The 20,634-nt window shown below is 38.1% G+C and overlaps 3 protein-coding genes across 3 annotated transcripts; 1 reads left to right on the top strand and 2 right to left on the bottom strand.

Annotated features, from left to right (window-relative positions):
• Positions 1 to 908: 908 nt before the first annotated feature.
• On the bottom strand, positions 909 to 6,433 carry LOC107085566 (zinc finger protein 135-like). Its single transcript, XM_015375957.1, has 3 exons — positions 6,392 to 6,433; positions 2,401 to 2,591; positions 909 to 2,305 (listed from the first exon to the last, which is right to left on the bottom strand). The coding sequence occupies exons 2-3, from the start codon at positions 2,588 to 2,590 to the stop codon at positions 1,431 to 1,433; spliced, it is 1,065 nt and encodes a 354-aa protein (XP_015231443.1). The 5' UTR covers position 2,591; positions 6,392 to 6,433; the 3' UTR covers positions 909 to 1,430.
• Positions 6,434 to 8,202: 1,769 nt separating this feature from the next.
• pkmyt1 (protein kinase, membrane associated tyrosine/threonine 1) lies at positions 8,203 to 13,678 on the bottom strand. Its single transcript, XM_015375954.1, has 8 exons — positions 13,559 to 13,678; positions 11,447 to 11,866; positions 10,298 to 10,535; positions 9,906 to 10,185; positions 9,712 to 9,818; positions 9,455 to 9,627; positions 9,154 to 9,371; positions 8,203 to 9,023 (listed from the first exon to the last, which is right to left on the bottom strand). The coding sequence occupies exons 2-8, from the start codon at positions 11,822 to 11,824 to the stop codon at positions 8,684 to 8,686; spliced, it is 1,734 nt and encodes a 577-aa protein (XP_015231440.1). The 5' UTR covers positions 11,825 to 11,866; positions 13,559 to 13,678; the 3' UTR covers positions 8,203 to 8,683.
• Positions 13,679 to 13,746: 68 nt separating this feature from the next.
• On the top strand, positions 13,747 to 19,045 carry LOC107085562 (transcription elongation factor B polypeptide 2). The gene is made up of 4 exons (XM_015375952.1): positions 13,747 to 13,820; positions 15,542 to 15,676; positions 15,776 to 15,884; positions 18,163 to 19,045. The coding sequence occupies exons 1-4, from the start codon at positions 13,818 to 13,820 to the stop codon at positions 18,273 to 18,275; spliced, it is 360 nt and encodes a 119-aa protein (XP_015231438.1). The 5' UTR covers positions 13,747 to 13,817; the 3' UTR covers positions 18,276 to 19,045.
• The last annotated feature ends 1,589 nt before the right edge of the window (positions 19,046 to 20,634 follow it).

Here is a 20,634-nt window from a genome sequence, read left to right as displayed (position 1 = left end):
ACGTATGTATGTGTGTGTATATATGTATGTGTATATATATCACACTTAAAACGGCAGAAGTCACAGTTACTCTGCATTTGTGATGAGGATGTTCTTGTTTGAAAACCTTATGCTGAATTTTTAGAGTTTTGTTGAAGTATAAATCAACACCAGGGTAGAATGTATTAGAAATCTTTGGACTGTTCTGAATGTTGTACAGTAGTAACTAATCAGTGCATCTGGGCAAAACTTACAGTGAACTAGTTACCATAGAACTTATCTGAATAGGAATTTATATGGCATATAAACAGCCTAAAATAGATTTCTGCTCAGTTTTTGGAACAGGAAAGCTGATGTCTTTTTTTCATGTTGTTATTAGCCACAGAATTCAGAAGCTCCCCATTGCTAAACTTGTATAAAAATAGAAGAATCGTGGGCTTCATTCACTTTTTCAATAATGTTGAGCTCAACATATTTGTTGAAAAAGTGATTTATTTACAAGGAAACTAAGTCCCCACTTTGGGATTTTGCATCTAGCTGCGATACGACTTTTAATCTGCATTAGTTTACTATTCTGAATCTAATCCGACCCAACTCTGGCCAATATCAATAAGATTGAGGAGCCATGAGAAAAGGTATATTTGGTATGTTTATTATTTATGGTGCCTTTGACAAAAGGACAGCCAGCATTTGAGCCATATTGTCTATATAAGGGTTGCTAGTTCTCAGGGTCCACTGCCCTTCGTGTTTTAGCCATCAGATGATGCAAAAGCCTGTTGACCACCTTTTCATTCAGATCATGTGTGTGAAGGCAGGGAAACACCTGAAACATATACGTTAATGAGCCCTGAGGACCAGAGTTTTGTCTATATCAGCCAAATGAATATAAGAACAAAAATAAGTTCTACAATGATATATTTGTAGTCACTTTTATTTGTTTATATGAATTCAATCCAGTCACCTATAGCTGTGCAAAATAGGGGTAATACATTGATATATCTGGGTAAATTATATGAATAAACAAAAGGCCACTTCAAAAACTTTGCATTAACACTAAAAATACTTTAATCACCATTTAATTTAATGATCACAATCAACAGGAATACCAATGCATCAGTAATGCAGCTTTGCCCGGTCTGACTTAAGATCACAGCGGTGCAGAAAAAAAAAATTGACTAAAATCAGTCTTTTATTCATGGTGCACCAGTCTGAAGGTTAACAACATGAAATCCTATATCTGACCTGATTGTGTTCAGTAAAATATCCAATGGCTCAAATAACTGCATCTGTGTAAAAACGAACCCTTTAAACAGTCCAAGTAGCAAACTAGTGGGACATGGCTCCAAAACACAAAGGTGTCTTAATCAAATGCATAAAAAGACAAAAAGAACAGATATATATTAGATTCTTTTTTTACAGCAGCTGAGAACATTTGCTTTGCAGGAACCTCCTTACTGCAGCTCCCTCCACGCTCGCTGCAGCTGCAGAGTCTCTCCTATGTGGATCCTTTGGTGTCTCTTCAGATTCTCCCCTCGGCTGAAGCTCTTTCCACACTGACTGCAGTAATACGGTTTCTCCCCTGTGTGGACTCTCCTATGTTTCTTCAGGTCTCCTGCCTGAGTGAAGCACCTCCCACACTGTAAGCAGCCGTATGGCTTTTCTCCTGTGTGACAGCGCTGGTGGATCTTCAAGTTGGCGACCCGGCTGAACGTCTTGCCGCACACGATGCACAGGTGCAGGTCACTTTTCACAAGCTGCTCCAAACATACTGGACTTCTGTTGACAGCAGCCCTGTTGGTGTTTGCATTCTCCTGCCTGCTATGTGGGCTGGGATTTGAATTAACAAAGACGGGTTTGTATTGTTCAGTGCCGACTTGTGGTGCGGCAGGATTATTAGGGGTCTGACTCGAAGAACTGCTGCGTAAGTTGACACGTTCAGCCTGCTGTTGATGTTGTTGCTCCGGTGTCGTACACGACGCAGCAGCTTGCTCTGCTTCTGTTTTTATTAAAGGAAGGTGGGTCGTATTCTCTGAGAGCAGAGCATCTGATTCCCTGGTGGCACATTGCGACACTTTAAGTTCCTCACTTGTTTCAACCATCTCCTCTGGTCTTACTTTGCGACTCTCAGCTCCTGAATGCTTATGATCAACCCGTTGCTCCTGCTCTTTGAGTTCCTCCTTCACTCCAAGGTTGAGTGCGATGCAGCTTATCAGTGTTGGTTCTCTGCTTATATCTGGATTAGGCTGTTGAAAAAGTCCCAAATCTTGGTTTCGATCCTCCACATTATCTGGCTTTTTAACAAGTGTCTTAGTTGTACAGAGAATAGCTGCAAATTTGGATAAAAAAAGAAGTGTTCTTTACTATCTGTAATACGTTAGACATCTTAGGATTGTACATATTTAATAAAAACACTTAACCCACCTCTGTTTTCATTGGTTAATCTAACCTGAAGCTCGTGCAGTTTTCTTTTCAGACTTTCATTCTCTCTCTGCGTTCTGGAGGTTCTCTGTTGGTACTCCAACACTGTCTCTTTCACCACCTCCAGAACCTCCTGCACAGCTTCAGTCAGCAGCTTGGCCACACGGGCATTCAAACGTTCCAGTTTAGACATCCTAGACAAGGAGATCAGGGAAAAGAAAGACTGAATGTGAAAAATGAAATAAAAAAAAGTTTGAAGTTCAAACCTTGGAAACCAAGTCCAGTGGATTGTTTTTTAAACTTTTACGGAAATAAAAAAATTAAAACCCCTCCCGTTTACAGCAAAGACCTGCAAAAAACTGCAAGTGCGTACAACTGATGAAAGTAGAGTAGATGTGAGATGTCAGCAATGCAAAAGAAACTGCAAGTCTGGCTATTAAAGGCCTTTCTTTGAAGTCTGATTGGTTTAAATCGGATTTTCTTAGTGGGACTTGCCGTTTCTTTTTAAAGTTACTTTACTTGACCCTTTTTTAAGTTTGGTTCACTAAACAATAACAGTTCCCTCAACTGTTATAGAAATTGCGGCATCCTTAGACAGTGGAGGAATTTGGACAAACCTCAGTTTTAGCTCATTTTAAAGCGGTGCTAAGTAACATTTTTCCTTAATATATCCTCTTAAGTCAATGTAATGGTAATCCAAGTGATTATGATAAGAGTGGTTTCTGGTTTCCCCTACTGGCTCTGGTTAGAAAACCACACTTGCATGTTTCCGTGCGACCGGCCCAGCAGCAGTCTTGTAGCACCGATCTCTCAGAAAGATAAAGAACTTTATGGCAGCCCTGTGTTTCAGCCCACAGGCTGTGTTACCCACACTATTTTGGAGGTGTATGACATGGTGGGGCCAGCAAAAGAAAGGGGGAAAAAAAAGTCAAAGAAACCTTCATGAGAACAGGAAAGCCAGATAAAATGAAAATCGACTGGGACAGGGCTTAACCAAGAGCGAATTTGGCTTAATTGCCTTATGAAAGCAAATGAAAAACTGTCTACAGAAGATGCTGACATAAGGTGAGTTAACACCGAATGATATTCTCACATCAGGAGCAATTGATTTACAGGTTATCCTTACATAAAGGAGCCCTGAGGCAAGGCAAAAGGCATGTTTTTTTGCCGAGCACAGCGAAGAGAGAGTGGCGCTACACCTGCAAATGTCACAAAGCAAAATCACAGTTGAAAGATCTTAACTTTGATACAACTTACTTGCAACAGTGCTATTTTTAAAGAGTCCTGTAGGGGGAGCGCAACTCAAAAACGTACTTGCTACATCTTTAAAACAACTTCAAATGCAAACATTCATTTTCTCAGTGCCAGAAAACATTAAATGCCAACATTTTCACTAAAGACAAATGTTAAGCTTTTTTCCTTTTGGTCAATAGAACAAAGCCCCTGTTAATATGCTGAAGATGAGGCCTCTGCCTTATCAGCTGTGACTCGAAGGTTCACCTAGAAAAGAGAGAACCTTTCTTTCTCACAGGCTTTTAATCAGTGCAAAAGCATCAATGTTTCTTTGTTGGTATAGACATAAACATCCTCTATGTCAGAGGCTTATTTTCATAAAATAATCATAAAATAATTTGAAGATTTTAATGCGATCTGATTTGAAGTTGATTTATGCTGACACATGTACTTTACCTGGTACACCTCTTCAAATTATTAACAAAACACAACTTCTAATTTCAAGGCATGAACTTTACAAATTAAGGTACCTCAAGGTGGTGGTGATGATGATTCAGGCTTAAAGGTATAGTGGAGGATGTTCTTTTTCCAGGTGAATATTCTAAATAAGTCTTCCTCCTAATTGTCAATCATTCTGGTGATTTTTTTTAGGTAAGGCCGTCCTACGTGCTTGTCCTCATTTTCACTTACTGGTGGTGAGTCTGACATCATAGAAAAATTGCAAATCTTTTGGAAAGTAAGCTTGTATGAATGTATGCAAACAGCAACTATTAAACAGAGCATCCACGAGGAGAAATGGGTTTGTGCATGTTCTCGCACGCGTTTAATAGGCGTCGCCGCTCGGAAGCGGGTACAGGGTTGTACATGGGCAATTTATTTTTTTTTTAATGGAGAAGGCGGCTCTTTTAAAAATTTGTGCAAATCCTCCACTATGCTTTTAAGTAGGGATGCACGATATAATCGGCCCCCTATCGGTATCGGCCTGTATCGGCCTTAAAACTGAATATCGGACATCGGCCACCCCACCGATATTTAACCCGATATTTAATCAGCTTCTCAGTTGCTAAAGTCTAAAAAAAAATATNAGGCATGAACTTTACAAATTAAAGTACCTCAAGGTTGTGGTGATGATGATTCAGGCTTAAAGGTATAGTGGAGGATGTTCTTTTTCCAGGTGAATCATCTAAATAAGTCTTCCTCCTAATTATCAATCATTCTGGTGATTTTTTTACGTAAGGCCGTCCTACATACTCGTCCCCATTTTCACTTACTGGTGGTGAGTCTGACATTATAGAAAAATTGCAAATCTTTTGGAAAGTAAGCTTGTATGAATGTATGCAAACAGCAACTTTTAAACAGAGCGTGCACGAGGAGAAATGAGCTTGTGCATGCTCTCGCACGCGGCGTTGCCGCTCGGGAGCGGGTACAGGGTTGTGCATGGGCATTTCTTTTTAAATTTGCAGAAATCCTCCACTATGCCTTTAAGCTCGAACCAAGAAGTGGGGAAGAAAAAGGGTTTAGGTGTCATTTGATGAGAAATGCGTTTTGGAGTAAAATAGCAGATTTGATCATCTAAGAAGCAACTGATCTACCAGGACTTCCTCAATGCAAATGTTTTTAAAAATTATTTTTTATTCTCTTTTACAAACATCCACTAATTCTGTAGATGAAGACCCCTCATGATGGCACGGGTCATGCTGTCATAAAATGACACAGAATCACCAAAACCAGAATTTTTTTTTTCCCTGGTTTGATGAGTCTTATTTTGAGTAACAATATCAAGATTTCCTGATCAGAGTTTGAAATATTCAGCATGGATGCATCCTGTCTTGTCAGTATTTCAGGTAGATGGGGGTGGTGTAGTTAAGAGGTCTGTTTTCTTGTGCCAAACAGAGGGAAGAGTTTTAAAACCCCAGCCTACCGAAGTATTGATGCCGACTATGTACTGCTTTATGATCACATCTGTTAGGATAATGCATTATGTTATATATTTTTTACATTTGGTTATGGCACATTTGGGGCCTGTAGGAATAAAAGCTTTTAAAAATTGCTTTCATGTAAATATTGCATAAAACTTCTGAGGAATGTTTCACATAGAATGATGAATCTATGCTATAACAGTTAAACTGGGGCTGTAATCTACTGAACTGATGGCTACTGCATATATTCAGACTGAAAAAAGCTCTTAAACTTCCTTTTGATGAAAAAGAATAGATTTTAAAAGATTTGTTTAGATTTTTTTGTTATCTAATCTGCTAATAGTGTGTTCTTTTTTTAAAATCACAGGTCTTTTAATTGATTCACATCTACAAAATATATTGACTCATGCTAATCAGATCTGGGTATAAAATTCGAACAAAACAACTTTCAATTCCTATATATGTAAAAACTAACTATATTTTAGCAACAGTGTTTTTATTCAGACAATTTTAAACTTATATTTCTGGCCAGATATCAAACTTTATATTATACAGAACATATTGTCTTATTTATTGTATAATATATAACTAAAATAAAAATGAACACTCTTTTTGTCCTAAGCTTGAACAGATCAGTTTCCTGTTCAGATATTTAGAGCCTCCTGTTATGGGTAGCTAACATTAGCCACATTAGCTCGGCTCCGTTTAGATTCCCACAAATATCCCTAAAACTTCATAAACGTGGCTAAATTATGACTCTGAATAATTTTTTCAGAGTTTAAATCGCAGAGAATATAAAGATTTAATGTTCTTTCAATAAAAAAAAACACAATTTTACTAACCTATGGATACCACTTATATTCCAGGAAGCAAGGCGGAGGTGACGTAGGCCTTAGAATACTTTTCAAAATAAAAGCTGGTCAGGGACGTTCAAAAAAAAAAAAAATAAAAAAAAAAAACTCAAAGCAGTGCGGCTAGAATTTATCTGGCTTATATTATGTTGGCAAAAAGATAGACGAACGGATAAATGAAATAATTTCAGTTGTGTTTTGTTCACATTCCCAAAGTTATTAGCCAGTTCTAATTTCAGTATTATCTAATTTATGAAAGTTAAGACTTAAAAAAAAGATTAGACTAATTAGTTCAAATCAAAGGTTAGTAGAATTGCATTTTTTCAAATTCAATCTTCCTGTTTTTTCTTCATTAGCATTGTTTTTAGCCAACCTGCTGCAACCAGTGCAGTAATTGCTTGGTATCAGCATCAAATAAAGTACATTTGTAAGTGCTTTTACTCATACTCTAGGGCTGTTCCAAAAATTTTAAAAGGACAATTTGAAACTATTCAGGACTGACAATAGAAATGAAAATTAAATAAATCTACTTAATTTTTAACCATGTGCCTGGTGAAAACTGTGAGGGACAATACGCCAACAGTGCACTATCCTGATGCAATTTAGGTGTGAAGTAAAGCTACACCCTAGTTCACCCAAAAACACTTTCATGAATGCAAAGTTGGATGAAAACATCCCTTGAAGAAGTGAATCTAAAAATCAAGGAATCCCTTAGCAAAAAGTAGTTTATTCAGGTATACTAGAAGTGCACTAATTTCATACTTAAAACCAGACAGTGCACTTAGAGTTTACTTATTCTAAACTATATTTCATATACGTAACAATAGTAGTCAAGTGTACTTGACTTACACTGAGAAGTATAAAAAGTGTTTACTAAAGTATACTTTAAGTATACTTTAGTAAAGTAAAAAAAAAAAATTGTCCCAGTTTAGTATACTTCAAGTATACTAGTTTTTGTTAAGGGATTTGGTGATATCTGTGTATTTCTTAGGCATGATGGAGAACAAATATACAAAGGGACTCAAAGATCTTGATGTTATAAAATTGGAACAGCGTTCAGTTAATGCTCCAAAACTCACCAAGGAGAACCTATGGTGAGTTTAATTTTAAAATGTGGAAGACCTTTCTTACAAAGCAACATTACATGGATTTAGGGATTCACTTCCTGCATTAAACCTTTTTTTTTCTCTCTGTAAATACAAAAGATTAATCTAAAGCTTATTAAGGGTTGGGAGTTAAAAGCTCCAAAATAAGAGCTAAGATAATAGCATTAACCTTATTTCAGAGTCCCAAGCTCACTGACCACTCTGTCTATTTTGTGGACCATTTTTTTTCTGACTTATGAATAGCTAAGCTGTGAGCATAACTGCAATCAAATTTATTCCATAATGTCTCGAAATGAGAATGCTCCCCCTAAGCTTTAACGTTTGTTTTTAACTAAACCCCCTTGTATTCTGTACAACAGAACCAATGGAAGAATGTATAGATTCGAATGAGTAATGACTCTGATTGTCAGCATTTCGTCAGCTCCCTACAATGTAACTCTATTTAAAGCACTTAGATTGATAAAACACAATACATTTACTTCATTTCTGAAGACTTAAAGAGAACATAATTTGTGTAATATTGTCATTTGGATCATTTTAGACTGTTGTAGGAGTAAACTAATTTGACTTTGTACATATAGAGCAGAAGACTGCTTTCCTGATAGAAAAGCTGTTAAAACATGTGCAAAGTTTAGGTTGATTATATCACCTAAAATAAACTATCCAGAGCACAACAGTTTTTTTTATTATCACCATCTCCAGACTTTTAATGACCAAAGGCATATATTTTATAGTACATGACTGCCATCTAGTGGTGAAGATGTTACACCAACTCACCATCCATTCTGTTGGTTCTACTGGATGTCCTCAAGAACAACCTGTAACATTTAATCCAAAAACAAAAACTTGTATGAAGAAAGGAACCCAGAGTAGTCAAAATGTTATGTTTTCTCAAACTTATTAGGCACCACAACTTCAAATCTTTGCTTTGTGCCCCATGAGGAAAAAATACTCTATAGAGTCAATCATGCAAATAGTAACAAATAAATCACACCATGCCAGTTGCAAAACTGTCTGCGTTTACACAAACGTAAAAAGTGCTGTAAAGTCCGACTAAATATTCAAATCCATATTTTTCAAAAACACTTTAAAAGAACCCGTTGCAGTATTTACAAAATGGCAGAGAAAAAAAGACGCGTTCACACAAGCCCAATACGGAATGGACTCTCTAGGGTTCTCAAGGATGTCCTTCTGTTGTTTCTTCAAACAGGCTGAGCAGGTTCTTCGGTTCAAAGTTAGAACGCGGGGCCGCCTCGTCTGCGTGGAGCCGCTGAAGACGGGTGGAGGAAGAGCTCGGCTGGGGCTCTGCATGAATGGGGCTGAGGTTGGGGGTCAGTGTGTGGCAGGATCTGTTGGAGTAGATGCTGGATGGAGTCAGGGCCAAGTTATAGGATGACCAGTCCCCCAGAACCGACTGTGTGGATATAACGGATGTGTGGACAGGACTGTGGTGGTTCTGTGTCGGTGAACCTTGGAGAGGAGTTGACGTGCTTTCTGCTGACAGTCTGGATTTAAGCCTGAGCAAAAAATAAAAACATAAATAAAATAAAAGGTGGGAATTCTACATTATCTAGTTAGCAAAATGAGCTAAACAGCTTCAAATTTCATACAGTTCTATGCCAATAATGAGTGGCTGCAACATCTGACCTGAGTGAAAAGGTGGGGGAATGTTCTGCATCTGTATGAAGCAGAAAAACTCCATCATCCTCAGGACTTCCAGGATCATTATGCAGGGAACTGAGGGACAACGTCATGTCCCTGTCACAGCTGTCCTTAGGAGGCGTGCTAGGCTCTGGCTTCGACCACCGAGGCACAAACGGTAAGCAAACTGAAGAGAGAAGCTTGCAACTAAAGCCCATCACAAACTGAAGAGAAAAGAAAGCATCCAATCATTAAAAGCATGTTGTATTGATCGAATATATTTACTATGCAATGCTAGAGGCTGTACTTGGCAGAAGGAGACCAGGGTCAACATGGTCTCAGCAACCATCAGATAAATGCGCCTTTTCCATCTGCGTTTTCTGACAGAAGGCAAAGCAAGAAGTTGAGAGACTGTTGGTCTTTCAGATGGTTCTGGGGTCAGCATCATCCTCAGGACTGACTGAAGCTCAACAGACAGGCCTGGGAATACAGACGGAAATAGAGGAAATGCTCAATATTCTATCCAGAATGCTTCCTGAGTAAACAACAGAGAGCAAATGTTACCGTTGGTAAACTCAGAGGGGAGGTGTCCCTGTCTGAGTTGCTGCCATCCCTCACCACCATTTGGTACCTCAAGGTTACAGGCAAGCTCCAGAATAGAAACACCCAAACTAAGGACAGAAAATGAAATTTTATTCATTTTACACTATGCACGGCTCATTATTTAGTTATATATGCTGTATTTTTATAAGCTGTACCTAAAAACATCTGCAGCAGGTCCATATTCCCCACGGAGGAGCTCCGGAGCCATGTATCTAGGATCTCCTTCCTGGATGTCCTCCTTTACCTTCCCGTTTCGCAACTTTGCCACCGTCTGGTCGATCTCCAACAGGAGCCCAAAGTCACCCAGCTTAAGGCGACCAGACTCCGTAATTAAAACATTGGCGGGTTTAAGGTCCAAATGTACAAAACCATGAGAATGCAGGTGCTGCAGAGCAGACAGCAGGTCACACAGGTAACCCCACGCCGCTGGCTCATCTGGATTAACCAGGATTATAGGAGAAGAGAAAAAAACAACAACATTCAATCGATCAAGAAATAAAACTATTTTCTAAAGAGGATCAAGCATAAATAATCTTTAAGAACCAACCGGGGCCAGGAGGCTTGTTCTCAGCATGTAGCAGCAAGCTGGTGCTGCACAGCTCTGTCTGAATATACAGTCGGTCGCTCTCCTCCCACGCCGCCACAAAATCCAGAATGTGAGGATGAGGACAAATGCGCTCGTGGTCCTTGGCTTCTTTAACACCTCGTTTCCTGTCGCTGTTCCCTCTGAAGCGATGAGCGGAGCGTTTCACGGCGTAAAGACGGCCATCCTTGTTGTTTTGCACCTGGAAAAACACCGAAGACACTTAAAAGTCTTCGTTAACATGATCTGACCTAATTTGTCAAATTATCTGTATCCTTTGGCCAAATGTATTATTTTATCTTTTTTTTTTTAATCATTTGGACTTGGAGGAGGCCATTCATGCTTTAATAATTTGTAGACTAAACTATTTCTGTTTTCAGGCAGGATCTAAACGCCCAGTACCATGATGGAACTCTGTCTGCAATTTCCATCTTCTCTGTTCTGCTTTTATTGTTGTAAATCTTCATGTTTGGGATTTTACTTTTAAATGCTTTAGTCGACCTAATTTGTTTAACAGTGCCATATAAACACATACGTACACAAACATAAGCAAAATAAAAAAAACAGGTAAAACATCTTTATATTTTAGAACAGCGCAGTCAAAGTCCAAACTAATCCTATTTAGAACCAAAGGTAAAACTATGCACAAGCACTCTCTCATTTGACTGAATTTAAGCCTTTTTTTAAATGAGAATGCACCAAAGCTTGTGTCTCTATACATACTGTAAGTCCCAAGTGGCGTTGCATTTCTGGAGACTTGATTCTCCAAAAAATCTGAAGTTCAGAGACTCGGGGGGTGAACATTTCTTAGTGAAATATTTGGAAATCTGTGCAAAATCCACATCATGGCTGTGCGCTAAACTGTTTGGTTGTAGTGTGGTAAAAATTAAAGGGTTCAAGTGTAATTCCCAAGGAGAAAGATTCTGGGATCTCTACATATGATTGGTCCGTTCAATGGGGATAAACGTTAAAGAATTTAATAATTGACATAAAAAAATGCAATGTCATTTTAAGACTTGATTTCCAGATTAATAATTAAACAGTTGCAGACATCACTGCTTCTTGTGACAGACTGTTTATCAGTCAAAACATTAAAATTTTTACCATGCTCACCTTATAGACCTCTCCAAAGGATCCTCTACCAAGAAGGCCCAAATTAGTGAAGCACTGACCAAAATAGGAGTTATGCTTACTGGGGTCATACAAGGAGCTCGGAGGGGGAGATTTAGTGAGAGAGTCTGACAGCGGCGTCCAGGGGGATTGATGGGGAGGGAACATTCTGCTCAGAGGGGGGCATCCTTTGGATGGTGGTAGTGGAGGCAGGGAATAGGAGACTCGAAGTGGGGAGGAGCTGGATGAATTATTAGAAGCAGACGAGGAGGATAACGGGAATCTGCGCTTTTTGAGGGAGAACGACTGTTCTGCGTGGCAAAGGTGGGCCGGAAGAGGGAGAGGCACCCGGGACGTCGAAGTTTCCGTTGCAACCGACATTTCATAGGGATTTCTTCAGGTTTTTGTAATTAAGATAAAATGCTGGAGAGAGAAAAAAAAAAAAAGAAACATTGAACTTTAAATTTGTATTTAGTGGAAATTGTAAAGCAATGATGATTGGCACATAAGCTTCATCACAATTACACATTTTATGGTTAAACAAAACATTTACAAAGCAAAAGCACGGGAAATGTTATTGACACATTGCTAAACTTAAAGAAACTGAGTGCAAATCTTAAAGAATTTGGTACAAAGGTAAAAAAAGGTGCATTTCTAGTTTAACAGGTTGTGGAACATTTACTTGGTATCTTTAAGCTATTTAGACAACCGACACAACAATGACCTAATTAGTGGTATATCAAGTCTTACTTGCTTGCCCAATAGTAAACAGACCAAATGGGTAATAACAGATCAAACAGCTAAAAACTAACCTGCCTATCCATTAACTCCACATAATATATAATAGGGATTTTCAAAGTTTTCCAGGACAGAACTGATGGAGCTGGGACCCCTTAATTATATATATAGTATGAAATTGTTTTATATCTAATTGGTCCTATAGTCACTCTATTACAGATGGAGTAATGTAACCAAAGTAATTTCACCCTGGGATTATTAAAGTATTTCTGATTCTGATTCCTGGCTGATGGGACAGGTGTTGTGAATGAAACGGTGCCCAGCTTAAAAGAGCTCCTGTGTGTCGCTGAATGTGTGCATTGATGACTGAAAGACATCTTCTGCCTCCATTTATCCGTTCACTACTCTGTGTTGAATTCATCTTAATGGGGATTTAAAGGCATTTCAATTAGTGGAAAAGATTGCAGGGGGGAATATAAAAAGAAAGTCTAATCAACCAAAACTTTTGCTACGCCCCATGCAGTTGAAAATCTCCAATATATAACAAATAATCCCTAAAACAGGGAGAGATAAAAGGCCATACAAAGTATTCAGGATGTCAGATTTAAAAAAACAAAACAGCAAAAACAAATAAGCAGCATGACTATTGTTCATAACACAGACTCCATTTCAAAATTCATATATAAGTATATATAAAATATCTTGTTTAACAGGATTTGTGATAAAGTATTTACAAAGTAAAAACACAGAAAGTGTTTTCAACCACTTATGTTAGCCATAAGTGTATTTTTCCCTCCACCCTTATCTTACATTAAGGATAAAAGCCTTGATAATAAAAAGCATGGTTTACTATCCTTATTATGATAGGGAACATTTTCGGGAGCAGTTTATTTTCTGATGGAGGAAATCTAAATTGCTCTTTTAAGGTAAAGGCAGTAATAACAAGACAGAAAAAAACCCTGCTGAAGCTGATCCTGCCATTCCTGTTAAATGTGAATACTATTTAATCTAATCAAGTGTCTTCAATCAGAAGATAAACTGGACACTACGATCTTAAAACGGTACAAATAAATGCAAAATACAACTAAAACTGAGGTACACGATGCAAATCAAGCCAAAAATGACCTTTAAAATGATATAAAACGGCGCAGACGCAAAGTAACACATATAACCGCAAGAATTCATTGGAAGTTTAAAGTATTCTCAGTTAAACGCCTGTTAAATAATCACAAACACGGACAACGGTAAACATTTAGCTAACAATAACAACCGAGGTAGTGCAGCTCCAAATATAACTAGGACCCAGTTAAACCAGTTTTCAATGACGGCGAAGTAATGAAGGCTAAGTAAATGAAAGATTAATCATATATCACCAACCATAATCCAGTTTTCCAAACGGCTTCCAGCAAAAAAAAAGGTGTTTCTCGCTATATTTTCCCAGATCTGTCAGTGAACTCCTCTTTTCCACCTCGTAATCACCTCGCGCCAAATTCTGAACGGTTTACGCAGCGTTTCGCAGCGCCACGTAACGGTATTCCGTGAATACGGAGTGCGTACATGCGTTGCGCAATATCCGCAAGCGTTGGTGCAGTACAGACGGGGCTGGCGTAACTAGCTAGCTAGCTGATTCCTTGAAATGGTAACTTTGTTTAACGATTATTTGTCGACATAAGTACTATACTTAAGTAACCGATTCAACACAGTGTCTTAGAGTATTCTATTGGTGTTGTTTGTGTTATTCTGCTCAAGCTAAACTGGCTGTGTTAGCTTGGTATTCTTATCGCTAATGTGTGTAATGCTAGCAAGTTAGCTACGTCATTAAGCTAATTATGGACATACGAAAATGATACGAGCTTCATTTTTAAGTTTTTAGCGTGATTTTTCACTGTCTGGTGTTGTTTTGACGGAACATCGAGATTGGATACTTGTTAGCTCATAGCTAAATCTGCGTTGAAAGGGCTAGGTGTTCTTATTCTTTGTTAATCTTTGTTTTTCCGCAGCGTCAACTGTATCCTAATGAGTTTTAGGAAGTCTCCTATTTTATTTCATTCGATAACACAAAGAAAAATATAAGTTAAATTGAATAACACGAGAATTAAATGACAATTTTATGATGTAGATAGAACACCATAGAAGTACAGACCGGAATGATGTCTTTACAAATGTATATCTGATCCAATTAAATAGTTTTCCTGATTTAAGAGCTTTCCTTTTTAACCAAAACTTCGAAAGCTGGAAAAAAATATGTATTTAATATGAGTTGAATAAATACATCAGATAAAGGTTTAGCATTTCAGATTTTGCCAAAATTAAAAGTGAAAACCAAGTCCTTCTAAATTATGACCTCTAACAAAAACTTGTTCCTTATTTATACTCCTTTACGTAAGCGGGGACAGGTCAGACGTTTTTGGTGATCCTTTAATCAAAATCCATAGATTTGATAATAACTTTCTGTTTAGTATTCAATATATCTGTACATTGGATCAATTATACAAGCACAACTGTTAGTACACCATTATGAATTGTGGAGAAAGGTTTCAGGAAAAGTCTAAATAGCCTGAATCAGACTCTTACTTGGGCTTTTAAAAATCAACTAAACACAGTTTTGTTCCACCAGGCTTTGATGTTAAGGTTTGATTTTCCATTCTTTTATTTAGGCTTTCTTTTATCCTACCTGTAATTTAATATTTTAAAACCCTTTGTAACTCCCTGCCTGTAAGGGCTCTTTGTTGAATTCACTAACTAATTAACCAAGCGCTCTACTTGAACCTTATCTTTAGAACATAAAATAGAGGTTGCTATTTTTGTTGCGGTTTAATTTCAAGAATGACAAAAAACTAAAACCACAAACTATGTTGAAGAATTTGTAGTTGGGGTTTAAATTGCACTAATTGCTATTTCAAATCTAGATGTTATGAATTTTTAAAAGAGATTGGATCTAGATTACAGAAATATACAGCTTGGAAACCTTCAGTCGAAGGCAAACTTGGGCATTGTTGTTTCATGTTTTGTTGAGCTTGCAAATAATATGATCTTAATAGTACATTATAAAAAAATTGCAATCACATATTCATTGTCTTAAGTTAAGAAACCTTAATAGACTAAGTTTATTTCATCTACTTTTAAAAGCTTAAATCAATCTAAAAATACCACTTATTGTCTTAATATATTTCTTGGTTTTGACGCTGATGAGGTGCTTAACTAGTTTTATCTTCACTTTGCCTGTTTTTGTACTGTTGAAAAGAACATTTCTGTTGTTCAGGTGCTAATTTGTTTTGTATTTTTGTGGCTTTGAGCCAATTCTACATTTGCTACAGTAATTTGACAAACAGATATGCTTGTGTGCTGATTATCTTCAAGGACGTGTTCCTAATGATCCGGCGTCACAAGACGACAATCTTCACAGACGCCAAGGAATGCACCACCGTGTATGAGCTGAAGCGGATTGTTGAAGGAATACTCAAAAGACCTCCAGAGGATCAGCGACTCTACAAAGTCAGTTTAAAACTCAAGAGAGTGAAGTTTGAAAATGTGGTTTCTAGACTTTAAAGCCAAGGGGGTTATCTTGTAATATCTTCCATTCTTGTCCTGCAGGATGATCAGTTGCTAGAGGACAGCAAAACTTTGGGGGATTGTGGTTTCACCAACCAGACTGCCAGACCTCAAGCACCTGCTACAGTCGGTCTGGCCTTCCGTGTAAATGGTAAATGTTGTTCAATCTGTCGGTGTGCTTCTATTGCACAGGAACCTCCTTTTACTGAATATCTACAGCTGAAATAGCAAACTTGTAGGTCCCTAGAAACCTTGAGATAAATGTATCCAGGCAAGAGCAAAGTATTATATCATTGAATAAACATGAAAACTAGGGCTGGGCAATTAAATAAAAGAAGCTGCTCTTTCCAAAAACTTGTCTATGTAACTGGAGAAGTTCAAAAAGCTTCAGATGCAGATGGCCGCTCACACTGAGCCTGGTTCTGCTGGAGGTTTTTTCCTGTTAGAAGAGAGTTTTTCCTCTCCACTGTCGCTACAAGCATGCTTAATGTGAGGGATTGTCTTCGAGTCAATGAGTCGATGCAATCAACTGGTTTTCCTTAGATTGAAAACCTTTAATCAATTTGACTGTATGATCTGGTGAACTGTAAACTGCCCTGAGATGACGTGTGTTGTGAATTGGTGCTATAGAGATAAACTGAATTGAATTGAATCCGTCACTGAGTGAGTCATGTGACTCAGAGCGCCGCTTTAAAGCAGGATGAGGACCCCTTACACACAAAAGCTAACTAAGCCAAGTGCTATGAACCATACCTGATCAGACATGTATATAGTTCTCTGGTGAAGGATTAGTGAACTAATCTCTGTACAGATTTTTTGGGCCTTGATTATCCACTTTTACTTAAACACAGAGGGCAGCTTTTTAAATAGGCCACAGTGCTACCAGTTGCTTTTTGGGTGTTAAACCTTTTGGCTCTTATTGGATAATAACATACATGACCAGCATGGTGAAGACACATAGCAACTGAATTAGGGCTGAAACACTTGGATTAATCTATTATAAAAAAATATCAACTAATTTAGTAATCAATTAATTGTAACTGGAGTATAGAGACCAAAACCTTTTGCTTTTAAGGTCAAAACCTTTATAGTCTCCATCAATATGCTCTACAGAACTCTTCATGTGGAATAGTTTTAGTTTCACCGGGTTTAGATTCTGTAAAAATCTTTAAGGAACCGTTTGCTATCCAATTATTCAAGAAAACAAAAAAATTATGAACACATAAATCAAATCTATACAAGAAAATCATTAGCTGCAGCCCTAAACTGAAGATTTAAAGTAATTTTTTGTCTATTCTCTGTCTAATGTAAGGGAATGATTTATGTCTATAACAAATTATTTCTAACAGCTGCAGTTGATTTCCTTTATGATCAGCTGTCATAATCAGAAGAGTGAACTTACCACAAAAGTGGACCAAGAATTTAAGAAAAAATGTAAAAGTAATTTGTCAGATTTTGCATTTTAAAAATGCATATTTAAATGAATTGTTAGAATGTCTAACAAAACCAGGAAACAAGTCTGCAATGTTTTGTTACCAATAAAAAGTAGGTTTTAGCCAAGTTCAATGTACCCAATGCTATTGATAAAGTAGGCAACAGGACATAAAAGCAGGGCCTCAGCTTTCTTTGTTTTTTTGGTGATGGATTGATTTATTAATTACATTTATCTATATTCAGAAATGTTTAAACTGGAAAAAAATATATTTTGCACATTTTCCTAACATTGTAAATAAAAAAAAAAATTAAAAAAAATCAGTGCCCATAAATGCCACATGAGAGGTTTTGGACTAATTTTATTATCAGAAAATGGATTTCCAAGTTCAAAAGTTGAATATTTTCCTTTCATCCTAAATCCAAAACTTGCATATTATGTCTTAACTACTGCCCTTGGTAAGGCAATGTATCCTCCAGTTAACAATTATTTGATCACTTAATCAGTTGATTAAATTAGTTGATCAGTCATTTATTTCTCTTGATTATTCCAACACTTTTTTTCATCCATTCAAAGCATAAATGTAAAAGCCTCGTATAGAAAAAAAGGTTATGTTAATACGGAAGTTAAATACATAAATGAACCAAATTTTCCAAACGGTGCATCATATCCTTTTATTTAAAGCTGCTGTGAACAACGGATAGTTTCAGCCCTGATTTAAAGAATGAATGGTTGAAACATGAGGCAGGCTATTCACAAGCAGTTTGTTTGGTTTTTTATTAGATTTTTATAAACAACTCCCACTAGAGTTGGTCAGCAAAGCTGATCCTTCTCTTCTGATTTGCTTAAACAACTATATGAAGCTGAAGTTTGCTCCCCCAGATGTCCTTTCCTGTATAAACGCTCACAGCAGCAGGTCTCTGACATGATATACGTCCACCATTAAACTCTGCTGTTATGGCGAAGCTCATGTTTGTCCCTCTTCTCTGCATTCCAGATGAGATGTTTGAGCAGCTGTATATCGAGGCCTTCTCCAGCCCCCCAGAACTCCCTGACGTGATGAAGCCTCAGGACTCTGGTAGCACTGCCAACGAGCAAGCGGTGCAGTGATAGCAATGGAGGGAAAGATGGGAGTGGGTGTGTGTGGATTAACTGGAGTGAAGAAGTAATCTAATTTAATGAATGCGGACATTTTAGGTAACCAAGCCTGCCCACGTTACCTTCATGCCATCACATCAGCGTCCCGCCTCTGCCCCGTCACTAAATTACTTCAGTCTTTTTTTATTTTATTACCTCTGGTTTCCCCACCATGCGCAGCCCTTCTCCTTGAATTTACTCTAAAGCACCAACTGTCACAGACGTTGAAGTGATATAGTTGGTTTGGAAAGTCTGAGTGTATGTAAGCATGTGTCTTTGAGTTGTTGTAATTATCATTAGCATTTTTGGGAAAAGTCAGAGGCACAGTTGTGTCGCAGCCATCAAGATGTAAAACGTTGGGTCAAAAATTCAGTATTTGAATTTGAAAACTGCATCAATGAGTTCAGAGCAAACCACTGAGATGTTCACCTGGTCTGATCCTCTCAGCTTTTTTCCTCCACATTATCCTTTCAAACAGGAGCTTGTTTAATCGGTTTGTATGAGTTGTCATTTGTGTTTCATGCACTGAGACCAAAGGCAGGCCAGCGGATGGATGTTTTTGGTGAAAGCACATTTGTTCTGTGACATAACAGTAAACACCGATGGAGAACTTTCTTGTGTTTTTACTTTAATTCTTTTATATGCTTTCATCATGTCACCAACATTATTACGGTATCTCTTACCCATAGGCACACAAACAATGCTTGTAACTGTGAGTTCGCTTGATTAAAAAGTTTTTCCTGTTTTGTTTTTTTTTATTCCTCTGCGCCGCAATTCTTTAAAACATTTAGTTTTTATTCATATAAAATCACAGTTACAGGAAAATGGAGCTAAAGCAGCAAATATTTCCTCTTAGAAAAGCAGGTGTTCAGGGTAAAAACTCTTGTCTCTGACGAAAGCCTTCTGGGAATTAAAATAACTGGGAAAAAAGTCCATTATTACTATACATCCACCTTGGATGATAAAATATTTAAGCTCTCTGTGCCATTCAAGATTTTGCTGAATGCTTAAATGGTGAGTAAATTTCTACAGGCACGACCTGCAATGGGGTTGAATCAGTGAAGCTGTTTAATAAATGTGCTTCTTATATTGAAAAGTATTTCATCTAATTCACAAGGTCAAACTAAAACTTATTACACATGGATGCACATTTTATTTAATGTGTTTTAAAGATTGTGGCTCACAACTTAGTAAAGCAAAGAATTCAGTTTCAATTGGAAACTTTAAATACGATAATGCAGAAACCTAAGTAGGCAGAGCCTATTCTGTAGCCTATATGAAGCCTATACTGTAACTTCAATCCTTGCTTGGTTTGGTTTGTGCAGGCTGGCATGGAGGTGAACTGTCTGGTTCTGGAGACATGCACAGGAAACTCCAGTTCCTATGCTAGGAACCCTGCTCTTCATGTGTTAGATATTTCCCTGCTTTAACAATCTGCTCATACCTAGCTGTTGATCAGGTATCGGTTGTAATCAGGTGTGCTAAAATCATCACTTATTGTTGAAGCTTGTTTGCTATTTCTATTATATAATTCTTTCACTCCGTTTTCCACTAAGTGCCGTATATAACAACATTGAACAACCAGTTTTATTATCACTCACCTTTTGAAGCCTGGTTGTTGCAGAGCAGGGGTCTGCAACACCAGTCATGGACTGCCATCCCCGCTCCATTCAAACATCATTAAATAACTTTATTTAGCTGTGCTTAAGCCGAGACGCAAATGTTGCAGACTTTTGTTGTGGATGGATGGATTGCATGCTGGACTATTGGCAGAGTTATGGTGGGTTTCTCAGCCCTTCTTTTCATTGCCCTCTACACTGCATGTCTCAGGTGTTTCCTTTATAAACCAGACAGGCGGTCGGCTGTTTTGAGTGGTTTCTNGAACCAACAGACTGGAACCCTGAGACCGGAACCAACAGACTGGAACCCTGAGACCGGAACCAACAGACTGGAACCCTGAGACCGGAACCAACAGAATGGAACCCTGAGACCGGAACCAACAGACTGGAACCCTGAGACCGGAACCAACAGACCGGAACCCTGAGACCGGAACCCTGAGACGGGAATCAACATACCGGAACCAACAGACTGGAACCCTGAGATGGGAATCAACAGACCGGAACCCTGAGACCGGAACCAACAGACTGGAACCCTGAGACCAGAATCAACAGACCGAAACCAACAGACTGAAACCCTGAGAGGGGAACCCTGAGACCAGAATCAACAGACCGGAACCCTGAGACCGGAACCAACAGACCAGAACCCTAAAACCAGAACCAACAGACTGGAATCCTGAGACCGGAACCCTGAGAGGGGAACCCTGAGAACAGAA

This window comes from Cyprinodon variegatus, unplaced genomic scaffold (assembly GCF_000732505.1).
Source record: "Cyprinodon variegatus isolate N-32 unplaced genomic scaffold, C_variegatus-1.0 Scaffold128, whole genome shotgun sequence".
NCBI classification, from domain to species: domain Eukaryota; kingdom Metazoa; phylum Chordata; class Actinopteri; order Cyprinodontiformes; family Cyprinodontidae; genus Cyprinodon; species Cyprinodon variegatus.
This window is presented reverse-complemented; position numbering and strand designations above follow the sequence as displayed.